Source organism: Erythrolamprus reginae, chromosome 3 (assembly GCF_031021105.1).
Source record: "Erythrolamprus reginae isolate rEryReg1 chromosome 3, rEryReg1.hap1, whole genome shotgun sequence".
NCBI classification, from domain to species: Eukaryota; Metazoa; Chordata; class Lepidosauria; order Squamata; family Dipsadidae; genus Erythrolamprus; species Erythrolamprus reginae.
Genome location: NC_091952.1, coordinates 249,332,566 through 249,348,139, shown reverse-complemented (window position 1 = coordinate 249,348,139; position 15,574 = coordinate 249,332,566). Strand labels below are relative to the sequence as shown.

The following is a 15,574-nucleotide window of genomic DNA, read 5'->3' as shown; positions in this document are numbered from 1 at the left end:
TGCTTTTACATTGATTCCTAAGGGGAAAATTGCTTCTTCTTACAAACTTTTCTACTTAAGAACCTGGTCACGGAACGAATTAAGTTCTTAAGTAGAGGTACCACTGTATTTCTTTTTTTTTCTTTGTTAGTTTTAATGCTTTTGATTTATACGCACATAACAAAGGCATTCTTAAAAACACATACCTCTCCAGTGTCCGGTGATTGCAAAAAAGGTCACTATCTGAGAAATCATGTTGCCCAGTTTTATAAAGAAGTTCGTTAGCATGAGAACACCTCCCCTTATGGGTCTGGGAGCAATCTCAAAGAGGTATAAGTATATAAGGCAGAGGGTTGCACCTGGTTAGAATATAAGTTAAAAGGCAATTCAGATGTACATGGGACACAATGTAGAAAAATAAGTTAAGAGAACATTAGAAACCATGCAGATACGATAATTGCTCTTCTCCCCTTCCATCCAGAAAGCTTCAGCCTGGCTCATTTTATCATGGCAGGTGCACCTGTACACAGGAAGCAGCCAGGATGTTGGGATGGGGCTTGCATGCACATGGGCCCATCAACTCCTGCCCACACATCTGCCTGTTGGTTCCTACCCAACTCCCGCCACAAGCCCACAGACGACAACTAGAACACTGATTAGTCCCGTGAAGAAATCAAATTTGACAGCTCTTGGCTAGCTGATCTAGGTAGCTTAAAATATATCTATGTTCGCATATTCATGAACTGGGAGAGCCAAGGGTGACAAGGTCAGCCAATGAATAGGCATAGCAACTAAATCAGCCAATGGGAGCTAAACACTTCTGAGTCTGTGCAGAGAATCAAAACTGAAAACTTAAGCTTAAGTCTGGGCGTGGCTCAGCCCACTTTGTTCTCAGTCCACTCTGCTCTCTGGTCCACTCTGTACTCTCAGTCCTCTCTGTGCTTGTCTGCTCTGCTGGAATGAAACTAACTCTCCTCTTGTGGTGTGTGTGTGTGTGTGTTTTTCTAGATTTTCACAAGGACAGGTATGTCGGTCTTGGAATATTTGGGTTTCTTCCTGTGTAAGTTTCAGAGATTCCTGGTGACATTTCAACGAGGTTCCACCTGTCATCTTCAGGCTGGTGCTTTCAACTTTGCGCTAGGGTGAACAAAGTGTGATCTGAGCTGCCGTCCCTCTATAAATATATGTATACGGCAGAGGACAAGTGGGACCTCATTGAAATATTGCCAGAAATCTCTGAAACTTACATGGGAAGAAACCATGTGTGTGTGTAACATATCTTTGCTGATAATGAAAAGGAAGGGAGACTACTAAAGATCTATTTCGGGCTTATTTGCCTTCATTAGGTAGCCACACCCTTTTACTGGGTTTAAACTTGGGGCCTCTGCTTTGTAAGGCAGAGTTCTTAGCCTTTAGGCTACAAGCTCATTTCCTGAATCAGCTTGTACCAGGGAAGGGTTATGTGTAATTTTTTTGTCGAGAGGCAAAAAGGAAGCTGTGATGTTCCTTCTATATACCAGGGTGACTCGAAAAAAAATTACGCACACACACACACACACAATACAGGAGATGGGCCTGTAGTCTAATGGCTAAGGTCTCTGTCTTACAAGGCAGAGGCTCCAGGTTCAAATCCCAGTAAGTGTATGGCTACCTGATGAAGGCAAATAAGCCCAAAATAGATCTATAGTAGTCTCCCTTCCTTTTCATTATCAGCAGAAATATGTTACACACACACACACACACACACACACACACATGATTTTTTGTTGAGTCCTTTTTGTCCCTTCCTTTTCATTATCAGCAAAAATATGTTACACATGCACACCACATTCACACACACAAACACACAAGGCAGATGCCCAGGGTTCAAATCCCAGTAAAAAGGGGTGTGGCTACCTGATTCCTTCAATATACCAGGGTAATCAAACGGAAAAAACATATAGCCCCTCCCTGGTACAAAGCTGAAGGGATCTGATCTGGTGGCCTAGAGGTTAATTCTCTGCCTTACAAGGCAGAGGGCCCAGGATCAAATCCCAGTAAGGGCATGGCTAGCTGATGAGGCCAGAACGACGACAACAACAACAACAACAACAACAACAATAATAATAATAATAATAATAAAAATAATAATAATAATAATAGAACAAGGACAGAAACACCAGCCTGAAGATGACGAGTGGGACCTCGTAAAAACGTCGCCAGAAATTTCCAAATCCTACACGGGAAGAAACCCAAATATACCAAGACCGTCATATATATATATATATATATATGGGGTTTTTTTTTTAATGTCGGATCACACTGGTATATTGAAGGAACGTCACAGCTCCTTTTTGCCTCTAGGCCCAACCCAGGACCATTTCAAGGCAGTTAATTTATTCATAGCCGACAACTATATTCTGTATGTATCAAATGTTTTAAGCTGGAATTTGAGTAAGGAAGGGTGTGGCTAGCTGATGAGGCCAGAACAAGGCCGAAATGGGACCATCCCAGTCTCCCTTAATTTTAAAATTCCAGCTAAAAACATTTGATACATATATATATATATATATATATATATATATATATATATATATATATATATATATATACACACACATACATACATACATATATATATATATATATATATATATATACACACATACATATATATATATACACATACATATATATATACGTCGCATAGACATGCAAAACATTACACAGGGCAAAACCCGAACTCAGAACAATCTACATATATATATATATATATATATATATATATATATATATATATATATATATATATATATATCAAGAATAGTCCTAAAAATGCGAGTTCCAGGTACGTGTGTGAATGATGAGGCAGCAGCCATCTCGATCACCGGAACATAGAAACTTTAATAAAACCACTTAGCTTTCGTTAGCGTGCTGCTAACTTCGTCAGAGTATTAAAAATGCCATGGGAGACAATCACCTTTATAAAGCATTATTCAGTCTGCTCATTGCCCGCGTCATAGGATAGGTCATTAGGATTGGATAAAGCCCCTAACAGAATTCCCCAGGCCGGGCATAGAAACCAGCTAAATGAGGGTAGAGCAACCCCCAACGAGGAGCAAGGGAACATACTGGAGCAACATGGAGATAGAGGGGGAGGGGCACAATGCAGTTCCAACACAGGGGACAAGGGAGTATTAGAACAGTGCAGACCTAAGACGAGGGCATGGGCAAAAAAATTGCAAGAGCAGACATGTACCACTATGGAAAGTAACAACGATAATGGGGGGGAAAAAGTAATACCAAACACCTCCGAAGTATTGCCTCGTAACTCCACCTCCTCCCTTGGGGAGGGAAAGAGGCAACAGACACGAGTAAAAGCGGTAGATCCCCCTTTAGCCAGCATGAGCAAGCCCACAATTAGGCCTCGTAACTCCACCTCCTCCCTTGGGGAGCGAAAGAGGCAACAGACGCGAGTAAAAGCGGTAGATCCCCCTTTAGCCAGCATGAGCAAGCCCACAATTAGGCTTGCCGCAGAGGGGAGAGAAGGGTGTGGCCCTATGACGCGGGCAATGAGCAGACTGAATAATGCTTTATAAAGGTGATTGTCTCCCATGGCATTTTTAATACTCTGACGAAGTTAGCAGCACGCTAACGAAAGCTAAGTGGTTTTATTAAAGTTTCTATGTTCCGGTGATCGAGATGGCTGCTGCCTCACCATTCACATATATATATATATATATATATATATATATATATATATATATATATATATATATATATATATATCTCACATGTTTTTTTGCTGATTTTTTAAAATTAACAGAGACTAGGATGGCACCACTTCGGCCTTGTTTACATATATATAAAGAAGTTAATGAATCCAGCTGAATCAGTCATCTGTGTGTGCTTCTGGAAATAGATTTTTCTGCAATGAACTCTGATAATCTATCCTAGCCTCCCTTTATTTCTTTGTTGGTAAAGATAAATTCAACACAAAAATACTTCATCAGAAAAGTGACTGCAGTATGTTCCGTCCCGTAATTGAGTAGACCAGGCTGCCCTGATATACCAGTTTCGCTGGAAAAAAGACTTATTGAACCACTGCTTTTTTTTCCATACTAGCCATACCCAAATCCCGCAACCATTCTTCATATACTTTAGTCTCCAGGCCTTTAATCATCTTAGTTGCTCTCCACCATGTATGTTTGCATACGTGTGCCTTAGATTACTAGTCTGTGATAGAATTACCTGAAAGGCATAAAGCATTTCAGGCCTGACTGCTTTTCTTTTGAGAATACACAAAGCCGAAACAATCATAACTCTACTCACCTAAACATATCCCAGCAAGCAAATGTGCACAAATGGTGAATTCATAGGCACTTATTATCGTGTTACTAGACAAAAAGGTGGCCGAGATTATAGTCAAAAGATTAGTTGCCACCATAGATCCTTTCCTATTAAAAAAAAAAAATGAAAGAGATGGGTAAGAAGATGAAAAATAAAATTAACGTAAATCAAAAGAACTAGTGAGCTTACTGGGAATCTGCATGTTTTGAAAATGATATATATTATTTTCTCCACCATGAAATAAAACAATATATAGTTATAAACACAACAATGCTTAAAATCAATCATATATAAACTTTTCTTATTACTCACTCAATGGAGGCTCTTATCTCTCCTCATCTAAAAATTGTTATTAATTTTATACAACATTGTCAATTCTTAAAAGTGTAAATAAAAATTCTTTTTCATAACATCAATGCAAACATTAATAAAACCTTTTATCTAAATTTTAATATTGTATCATATGGCTAATAAAACATTCTCTATATATATATCTTTAATTTAAAAACCTATTCATAATATATCACATACTTCATAAAATAAAGTTCTATAGGTTTAAAGTCTAAACAATGAGTAAATTTTGTGTTATATCATTATACAGTGCTACCACCTTTTCTCATCTTCGCCATCTGCCTTCCAAAATTTAAATCAAATTCTCATATTTCAGTTTTTCCCAAAATTAACCAATTACTAATACATACATATCACTTAGTTTTCTTTTTTAATTTTTTTTATTGAATTTTAAAAAACAAACACAAAACATTAAACAGTAACAACCACATTAAAATTTCAATAAATTTGTAAACATTATAAATGCTAAGAAAATAAAAAACAGAACCGAAAAAGGAAAGACAAAAACAAATAAGAAAGTAAAAGAGAAAAAAACAGACACAAATAAAACATACATTTGGGATATTTACATCCCCTTCTCATTCAAAATTTCAATCATGTATATATACATTTTAGCTTATTTTAGTCAACGTATTGCTTTGCACATTTACATGTTTGCTAACTAACTAACTAACTAACTAACTAACTAACTAACTAACTAACTAATTAACTAACTAACTAACTAACTGTTCTGCCAGGCTCTCTGATAGAAGCTTCCCGAAAATTCAAGGGTACAAATTCAAAACAATGTTCTTTATCACAAAATTCAAAAGAAACAAAGCACCCAAAACAACCTTGTAGGCTGTACAAGTCCCTTAATCAGTCCTTAAGTACTTAGCTAGTAGTTGTGAAGAAACGTCACAGCCCTCCTTGCAATGAAGTGAAACACACACACACTTTACTCTGTTTTGCTGTCAAAGGTGTGAAAAATCCACAAACAAAGTTCAGACACAGCGAGGCATGATCCTGAAGAACTGCGATCAGATAATCTTTCACAATGGCCAAACTAGCACGCTGCTATTTATAGCAGCAGCTCTAATTACTGGAGCCCCACCCAAACACAGGTGGCCTTTCTTATCTCCTGTAATATTTCCTCAATTGGTCTCTATGATGCATAAGTCTGCGCCTGTGTGGTTCTAACACTTCGTCATCCGAAGATAATGGTGATTTGCTTCCTGGGCTGTGTGCCAAGCCCCCCTCTTCCAAGTCACCCCCCACCTTCTTCTTCGTCCGAGGAAACTGCACTACCTGACTCTGCCGGCAACAAAACAGGCCTAGAACATGCTGATAATTTCCCTGCCTCCACCTCCACATTCCCTGGGGCAGGAGCTGGGCCAGAGCCAACCACAACACTAATTAACTAACTAACTAACTAACTAACTAACTAACTAACTAACTAACTAACTAACTAACTAACTAACCAAATAAATGCATGAATAAATGCATGAATAAATGCATGAACGAATGAACGAATGAACGAATGAACGAATGAACGAATGAACGAATGAACGAATGAACGAATGAACGAATGAACGAATGAACGAATGAACGAATGAACGAACGAACAAACAAACAAACAAACACATAAACAAACAAACAAACACATAAACGCATAAACACATAAACAAGTAAACAAGTAAACAAGTAAACAAGTAAACAAGTAAACAAGTAAATAAGTAAACAAGTAAACAAGTAAACAAGTAAATAAATAACATATGCCCACAATGCATCGGTTGCGGCAGCAACAGGAATCCACCCCGGGCCATAATGATATGTTTCTTTGTTCTGCCATTGTTTTTCTTCAAATTATTCATAGCTAATTGCAAAGAGGAGAAAAGCTTGAAAAAAAGGACATTGTTTCTCCGATTGGATTATACCACAAATTCTAGAAAAAGTATCCCTGTATTGAGAGTGATGTCCACCTACCTGCCAAATCTGTCTGCCATGTAGCCAGACAAAAGTGATCCTACTGAGGCTCCAAGTGGGAATAAATCAAGGACAATGTGCATAAAGAACAGCTGAGCAGCTGGATCAGGCAACTGGTTTGGTTCCGAGACATTATAAAAGAAATGAATGAGCTAAGGAAAGAAGGACAGAGATTGATTCTAAGAAGTGTTGTTTTTTTTAAAACATTGCTTATCTCAGTAAGATTAACATTGAGTCAGATCTCTCCAGGACAAACTGGGAGTGTAAACTAGATGAGAAAGTTGGAAAATGTCCCAGAAGAATGCGAAAGGGAAAATGTTTAGTATAGTTCTTATATGTGAGAAGCATCAGTGAAGTTTCCAGAAACTGACTTTAATATAAACAAGAAGCTCCTCAAGTGAAATCTTGAGGACTATGAAACATCTGGATAACTGTAGACCAGGGGTGTCAAATTTGATTTCATTGGTTATTGTTTGACCTTGGAGGGAGGGGGCGGGGGTGGGCATGACTAGGTTGGGTGTGTTCAGCTTGATGTCATATGTCAGGGACATCTATGGGGCCTGAGGGCTCTCCCAGAGAAAATAGGGCTGTTTTCGACTGTGATTTCCTCCTGCAAGCCTCTGACAGCCAAAATGGAGCTTGGGAGAGCTGCATGAGCCCTTCGTGTGTTCCATTATCAGCTGCAGCAGCCTCCTGCAATCCTCTGCCAGTGAAAATGAAGCTTGGGAGAGCAGCAAGCGCCACTTGCGAGCTCCACTATCAGCTGTGATGATCTCCTGGGAGTTTCTGTCCAGCAAAACATTTCTCAGAAGGGCCACGTGTGGCGTTGCCCAACTCCATTTTCACATGCAGAGACACCATTGGCCAGTGCTGTTTCCAGGTGTTGTGGTTAGCTCTGACCCAGCTCCTGCCCCAAGGAATGTGGAGGTGGATGTGGGGGAGACATCCACATGCCGCAGGCCTGTTTTGCTCCCGATGGAATCTGCCGATGAAGCATCCTCTGACCAAGGAAGCATGAGTGACAGGGAAGAGGGGAGTTTGGCAGACAGCCCAGGAGGAGATCAATCATCTGTATCATCCTTGGATTCTGAACAAGAATTAATAACACATCCACGCATGCGTAGAGTGATACATAGGAGACTACAACTGAAGGATTATTACAAGAGAAAATGAGGCCACCTGTGGTTGGGTGGGGCTGCTGTAATTAGTGCTACAGATAAAAAGAATAGCGTGCTGGTTTAGCCCTGTGGCAGTTTATCTGATTCATTGTTTCGTCAAGATCATGGTTTGTGTGCTGTTCAAGATTGTGTGTGGACTCTCTGGACTTTAGAATTGGACTCAATTTCCCAGTTATTGGGTGAGCAATTGGATTGCATTTAACCTGTGCCTTGTGTGTACCAGAAAATCCCTTTGACATTTAAAAAGGGAGCTGTTTCTGTTTTTCTGTTTATAAAAACTCTTTGGTTTTCCTTTTTTTGTGTGGTGTGTGTCTTCCTGGATTAATTTCCCTGTAATTACGGGGGGTTGAAACACGCCAGCAGAACACCAGTACTGACTCCATGGGCCAGATCTAAGCACCCCAAGGGCCAGATTCGGCCCCCAGGTCTTGAGGTTGACACCCCTGCCGTAGTCCTTAGAATTAACGGCCCAATGGAAAGAGGAGATGTACACAACCTTATGATTAAAACGATTTTCAAAACCAACTTTAAATGATGGGGTCCTTGACACTGTCTGAGTTTGGTTGTTTTCTTGTAGATGTTTCATTAGCAAACTAGATAACTTTCAATTCCTTGATTAGGCTGTTAACTTTACTGTTGGTTTTACTCAGTAGGGCCTTGATTAGGATATTGTGTACTTCTTGATTGGTGTTAATAAATGCTCATCTGGCTGTTGATTGCTGGTGTGGAGGTGTTTTTGTCTTTTAGTTTTCTATTTGGGTTTTTCCTTTTCTCTTTTCAATGGTATGTAGATTTTGTTTATCTCTATGTGCCTGTAGATGGATGAGTTCTCAGGAGCAAGGAACAATCAACTTAGACAAATGAGTAAATAGTAAACAACAGCTTGATGAAGAAATTACTATACTTCTATATTAGTGGCAGGGCAAGTCACTGGCATATAAAATGTCAGCTAAAGCAACACTCTTCTAGTATTGATGGTTGGTAATGGACCAACCTCAGAAAGCAACAAGGGCTTCACAATTCAACTCTGAGCTACAGATATTGTCTTCCATCAGTCACTCAAATTAGTCTGATCCATGTCATCAACTTGACTCCAGAATTCAGCGTGGGATTGAAACTTAAAATTCAGAACTGGTAATGGAAAAGCTGTCTGCCCTCCAGGTGATAAAATGTAGGTTGCTCTTATGGTTCCAAGTTATGTTTTGTTTTGTTTGTTTGCAGATATTAACATGTTAAATGTGAAACCAGAAGCAGTATGTTCTGTCCCACATTTGGGTAGATCAGGTTGCCCTGATAAACTGGTCTAACTGGGGGGGAAACCACTTAATTTCAACAGCTTTCGGGCACCAAGAAACGTCACTCACAGCATTAATACATCAACTGGGTATCATCAGAATACAATGCACAACTGGGTATCATCAGAATACAATCGTATTTCATCCCAATGGTGAAGGAGGATCACCTGCAGCAGTTTTGTGTAGGTCAGGTGTCTCCAACGTTGGCAACTTTAAAAATATACTTTATTAGGTTATACAAAAAAAAAAACAGGGAAAGGGGGGATGGGAATACAAACAAGAAAAGTAGGAGGGGGATGGGGTAAACAGTATTTTTATACAGTAGCTTATATATATTGTTGTATGTACATTTCAAATATTTGTCTATATGTAATTATTTTGTATTCAATATTCTTATTTGGATAATCTTCTAACTGTAGTATTTAATAGTCCAAGGGTGACGTGGAAAGGAAAAGTAGTTGGAGGTGGGATAGAAAAGAAAAGAAGAAGGAAAGGAAAGAAGGAGAAAGAAAGAAAAGAGAGAAAAAAAGAGGGGCGGGGTAGTACCTGCAAGTGAGAAGTATTTGTGAGTTATGATATTAGTAAGTTATTAATAGTTATCAAGTGGATTGAACTCAGACAGGGATTGTATTGATTTTGGTCCGAATTTCTATTGTATATGTCTTTATTTTGATTTATATTAAGAGACTTTGATTGGTTTTTGTTTTATTGTTTTTAAAGTTAGATAATGGAATGTGCCGAATTATCAAAAATAACAATGGAAATAACAAAACAAAAACGATTCAGAGTTCTACAAGGCTTGAGACAAATGGTTCAGGTGGTTATCTAACTTTAAAAACAACGTTGGCAACTTTAACACTTTCAGATTTCAGTTCCCAGAATTCCTTGGCCAGAAAAGAAAACCAGCAAAGGTGGTTGAGGAACTCTAAGAATTGGAGTCCACAAGTCTTAAAGTTCCCAAAGTTGGAGACCTCTGTGTAGATGTTTAACATGAGCAATGTGACACCAAACCCGGCATCCATGACAAAGAAATTTATTGGAAAAGCAAAGTAACGGGCTCATTTTATAGAAGAAGAATTGATCTCTAATCAAGAGAGAGCTGTGTTGCTTGAAAAACTATGCCTTCTTGAAGACAGTATCAGCTTCAAAATGCTTTTCTTACCACTTCGGGAGAGTAAAGAATCCAGCCGTAGAACCCACAATGCATACAGATCACATAACAGGTCAGGGCAGTGGAAAGGAAGTGTCTTGATACACCCTGGGGGGAGAATAGGAGCTCTTGTAAGGTGAGTTATTGTACCTATAGAGTTGTAAGAGTGAATTACACAAAGCAGAGAGATGGACATGTGGGCAAATAGACAGACAGGCAAAGAAACAGGCTGAAATAATCATTGAAGTAGTCAATGACTAATTCAGCTTCAACCACAACAACACAAGAGCAAACAACAGAATCAAACTTAATATTAACCGCTCCAAACCTGACTGTAAAAAATACAACTTTAATAATCAAGTTGTCAAAGCGTGGGAATCATTACCTGACTCCGTAGTGTCATCCCCCAACCCCCAACATTTCCCCCTTAGTCTATCCATGGTTGACCTCTCCAGATTCCTAAGAGGTCAGTAAGGGGCGTGCATAAGTGCACCAGTGTGCCTTCCGTCCTCTATCCTACTGTCTCTCCTTTATCTCTTTATATATCCTTCTTTTATTCCTATATCTTTCTTCTAGTCTTTCATTGATCTATCTTACTATATGTTTATCCTTTGTAACCTTCATCATGTTTTGTACTAACTAACTAAACAAACAAAAAAACAAACAAACAAACAAACAATCTGAAACAGACACGACAGAGGATAAGAACATAAGAACATAAGAAGAGCTATGCTGAATCAGTCCAAAGCCCATTGAGTCCAGCATTCTGTATGACACAGTGGCCCATCAAATGTCCATGGGAATCTTGAGCAGAAAGAGAAGCCAAAAACCTCCCTTTCCCTTGATCCTCAACAAATGGTACTCAAGGGAATCCTGCCTGCCTCAAGCAACATAGAGGCGGCACATGGACATCCATTTCAATAATCACCGATACACTTGGCACCCATGAATCTGTCTAATCCTGCCTTGAAGCTATCAAGGCTGACAGCTGTCACAATCTCTTCTAGAAGTGAATTCCATAAACCAACGACCCTCTGGGTGAAGAAATATTTCCATTTATTTGTCCTCACTTTCGTACCTATGAGCCTTAGGGAGTGCCCCCGTGTGTATTGTGTGATAGAGAAAATAATTTTCTCTATCCACCTTTTCTATCCCATGCATGATTTTATACACTTCGATAAAGTCACCCCTTAAACGCAATTTTTCAAAGCTGAAGAGCCCAAGGCTGGTTTCATAAGGGGGTGCTCCATTTCATAATAATAATAATAATAATAATAATAATAATAATAATAATAATAATAATAATAGCAGCCCTTTTTTCCACCTTTTCCAGGATGGTGGATTATTTGATTAATTCTTAAAACTAATCTGTATTTTAATCCAGTCTTTTTCAAAGATTGATGATCACGTAATGCTGCCTATTTCAGGTTATATTAAACTTTATTATTATTATTATTATTATTATTATTATTATTATTATTATTGATAATGATGACAATAATAATAATGATAATAATAATAATAATAATAATAATAATAATAATAATAATAATAATAATAATAATTTATTAGATTTGTATTCTACCCATCTCCGAAGACTCGGTGCGGCTCACAACAATAATAAAAAGTCTACAAATCCAATATTTAAAAAACAATTTAAAAACCCTTATAGTAAAATAATCACACAATACTAATCTCCGGGGGGAGTTGATTCATCTATTAATGATAATATCTTTTCTTACATAACCTTATCCTATACCAACACAGAAGTCTTGGATATAAACATCAGATAGCTAATAATCATAAACCAGCAGATTAGACAAACCACCTTCCAAGCAGTCTTGAGTTCCTCCATGTCTTTCGTAGGGAGCTATGAGCAATCTGGATCACCTGTTGGGAAATGAGAGGATCCTTGAGAGACATTTGAAATATCCTTATACACAAGGATTAACATGTTCTTTGCTCTCTGGATTACTGACCTGCAAATTCTCCAATCTGGGTGGACTCATGAGTCACTTTTGAGTCACTTTTTAACTTCCCTGCAAGTTTTGGCTACATTTTTCAAAAGTGGTTTACCGTTGTATACTTCCTTGTATTGAGAGAGAAGGATTGCACTGCATAGATCAGTGATGGCGAACCCAAGGCACAGGTGCCACAGGTAGAACACGGAGCCATATCAACTGGCACACGAGCCTTTGCCCTAGTTCACCTCAAACCTGCATGCATCTGCCGGCTAGCTGATTTTTGGCTCACACAGAGGCTCTGGGAGGGGGGTTTGGCTTCCAGGCAGCCTCCAGGGGGATGTACCACGGCAGTTAAGTATCCATTGTCTTTTGGGCATAATTAATTTGTTGTTAGCTTTCAACCGATCAGAACAGATTTAGAAAGGATCTTGGAGGTATTGTAGTCCAACTCTCTGCTCAAGCAGGAGAACTTCTACCCAGTAATGGGCAGCCAAACGTTTTACTGCCACACTGTGGGTGTGGCTTACTTTGTAGGTGTGGTTTAATGGTCATTATTGGGTAGGAGTGGCTTGCCAGCCATGTAACCAGGTGGGAGTGACTTGAATGTTCATCATCGTTCAAGTGAACAGTTAAGTCCTCGACTTACAACCTTACCAGTGTCACTCGCTGTGGTGACAATTTGCTTCGTGTTTCCCGCGCTCTCCTTCCTGGGTCGCCCCCCCCACCTCAGGCTGGGTAACTAGGTGAACAGGTGCTGCCAGAAGCATAAATGCTGCCAGCACCATTTCCACTCACGCCTTCTGTTTGCACCTCAGGCAGGAAGTGTCCGCGTGAGGCTAGAGGGGAGCCAGATAGGAGAGAGGGAAGCTCGTCTGAGGCCAGGAAGGAGGAAAGAGGAAAAAAGCAAGGAGCAGAGACACAGCAGCAGCAGGGATAAAAAGTAGAGCCAAGCCAAGACCTGGAAGTGACAGCCGCCGATCAGCTGGAGCTTTGCACACATCTTCATTTCCGCCGGTGGAACTACATTCAACCCCATCCTGCCTGCTGCCCACCCCTGCCTATACTGTTTCAGACAAGTGACTGTCCAGTCTATTCTTAAAACCCTCCAGGGATGAAGCAAGTACAACTTCTGAAGGCAATCGGTTCCACTTGTGCTCACTGTTAGCAAATTGCTCCTTAATTCCCGGTTGCTTCTCTCTTTGATTAATTTCCATCCATTGTTTCTTGTTCTGACCTCTGGTGCTTGGGAAAATAAGTTGATCCCCCCTCTTCTTGGTAGAAGCCCCTCCAATACTACAATACTGCTATCATGTCACCCCTAGTCCTTTTTTCTCTAAACTATCCATACCCAATTCCTGCAACCATTCTTCATATTTTTTTAATTTCCAGGCGTCCAGCTTCACCTGTCGGATCTGTCTGCTCCGTTCTGCTGTGTGTGTGTGTGTGTGTGTGTATTTACTTACTTAGTTATTTAGTTATTTAGTTGTTAAGTTGTTATTTAGTTGTTATTTAGTTATTTAGTTATTTAGTTATTTAGTTATTTAGTTATTTAGTTATTTAGTTATTTAGTTATTTAGTTATTTAGTTATTTAGTTATTTAGTTATTTAGTTATTTAGTTATTTAGTTATTTAGTTATTTAGTTATTTAGTTATTTAGTTATTTAGTTATTTAGTTATTCAGTTACTTATTAGCAGAATCTTATGATTTTATAAAAAATGTAAATAAATAATCCCAAAGCTGCTTTTTTCTCCCCCAAGAATCAACTGGACTTTCTCATTTTTCTTTGAAGACATTTTGCTTCTCATCCAAGAAGAATCTTCAAAGGAAAAACCAGAAAGTTCAGTTACCACTTGAGGGGAAAAAAACAGCTTTGGGACTTGAATGACTGAGGATCTCCACGGACATGTAAATAAATAACACACACAATGACCTAAAGCCATGGAATTAACCTTAAGGGAACCCTCTAAATGGCTTCAATCTTCCAGAGAAGGACATCAAAATTAATAGGCCAAAGGCCTAGACTTACCACCCCTTCGTTGTGCCTTGACTGGGGGACAAGCTGTGATGAACCCTGAGGATTTTCTTTGAAACAAAAGGCCAGGAATTCTAACATTTCCTCAGGAGCCAATCAGACAAGAGAGGTGACAAAATTCCAGGAAGACCTGTTGACAGTTAGGAATAGAAAGGAGTCTTAAATGGCTTGCCCAGGAAAGAGATATAGCAAGATCTCCTTGGAATAATTTAGATGAGTTGTCAGAAATAATTCCTCAGAGTCCTTGGAGAGGGGCGGCATACCCATTCAAAAAATAAATAAATAAAATAAACAAATAATTGAATCGCCAATAGGGAAATTCAAAATAAAATCCCAATCTGTTGTAAAGGAACTGAGTCGGACTTTAACTGGGTATTTCTTTGTCAAGTCCTGAGCCCATCATTCACAATAGTTACTCAATAGTTACTCAAGACCCACCTATATTGCCAGGCGTGGGGGAATTAAGACATCTCCCCCAGGCTTTCTTATATTTTAGTTTGGTATGTATGTGTTGTATGGTTTTTAAATTGTTGGGGTTTTTTAATGTAATTTAATTATTAGAAACATAGAAACATAGAAGACTGACGGCAGAAAAAGACCTCATGGTCCATCTAGTCTGCCCTTATACTATTTTCTGTATTTTATCTTAGGATGGATATATGTTTATTCCAGGCATGTTTAAATTCAGTTACTGTGGATTTATCTACCACGTCTGCTGGAAGTTTGTTCCAAGGATCTACTACTCTTTCAGTAAAACAATATTTTCTCATGTTGCTTTTGATCTTTCCCCCAACTAACTTCAGATTGTGTCCCCTTGTTCTTGTGTTCACTTTCCTATTAAAAACACTTCCCTCCTGAACCTTATTTAACCCTTTAACATATTTAAATGTTTCGATCATGTCCCCCCTTTTCCTTCTGTGCTCCAGACTATACAGATTGAGTTCATTAAGTCTTTCCTGATATGTTTTATGCTTAAGACCTTCCACCATTCTTGTAGCCCATCTTTGGATCCATTCAATTTTGTCAATATCTTTTTGTAGGTGAGGTCTCCAGAACTGAACACAGTATTCCAAATGTGGTCTCACCAGCACTCTATATAAGGGGATCACAATCTCCCTCTTCCTGCTTGTTATACCTCTAGCTATGCAGCCAAGCATCCTACTTGCTTTTCCTACTGCCCGACCACACTGCTCACCCATTTTGAGACTGTCAGAAATCACTACCCCTAAATCCTTCTCTTCTGAAGCTTTTGCTAACACAAGATTAGATTTGTTCCATTGTTATACTGTTATACTGTTTTTATTATTGTTGTGAGCCGCCCCGAGTCTTC

General features: G+C 39.0%; 1 protein-coding gene across 1 annotated transcript in view; it reads right to left on the bottom strand.

Annotated features, from left to right (window-relative positions):
- The window catches only part of LOC139165479 (solute carrier family 2, facilitated glucose transporter member 5-like), a 36,319-nt gene extending 24,217 nt beyond the window's left edge, over window positions 1-12,102 (bottom strand). The window contains exons 1-5 of the mRNA XM_070748655.1: window positions 12,076-12,102; window positions 10,260-10,355; window positions 6,625-6,776; window positions 4,291-4,415; window positions 186-338 (exon numbers count right to left, since the gene is read on the bottom strand). Of these exons, the coding sequence (XP_070604756.1) occupies window positions 186-338; window positions 4,291-4,415; window positions 6,625-6,776; window positions 10,260-10,355; window positions 12,076-12,102 (553 nt within the window). The remainder of the gene's footprint in view (window positions 1-185; window positions 339-4,290; window positions 4,416-6,624; window positions 6,777-10,259; window positions 10,356-12,075) is intronic.
- Between the last annotated feature and the right edge of the window lie 3,472 nt (window positions 12,103-15,574).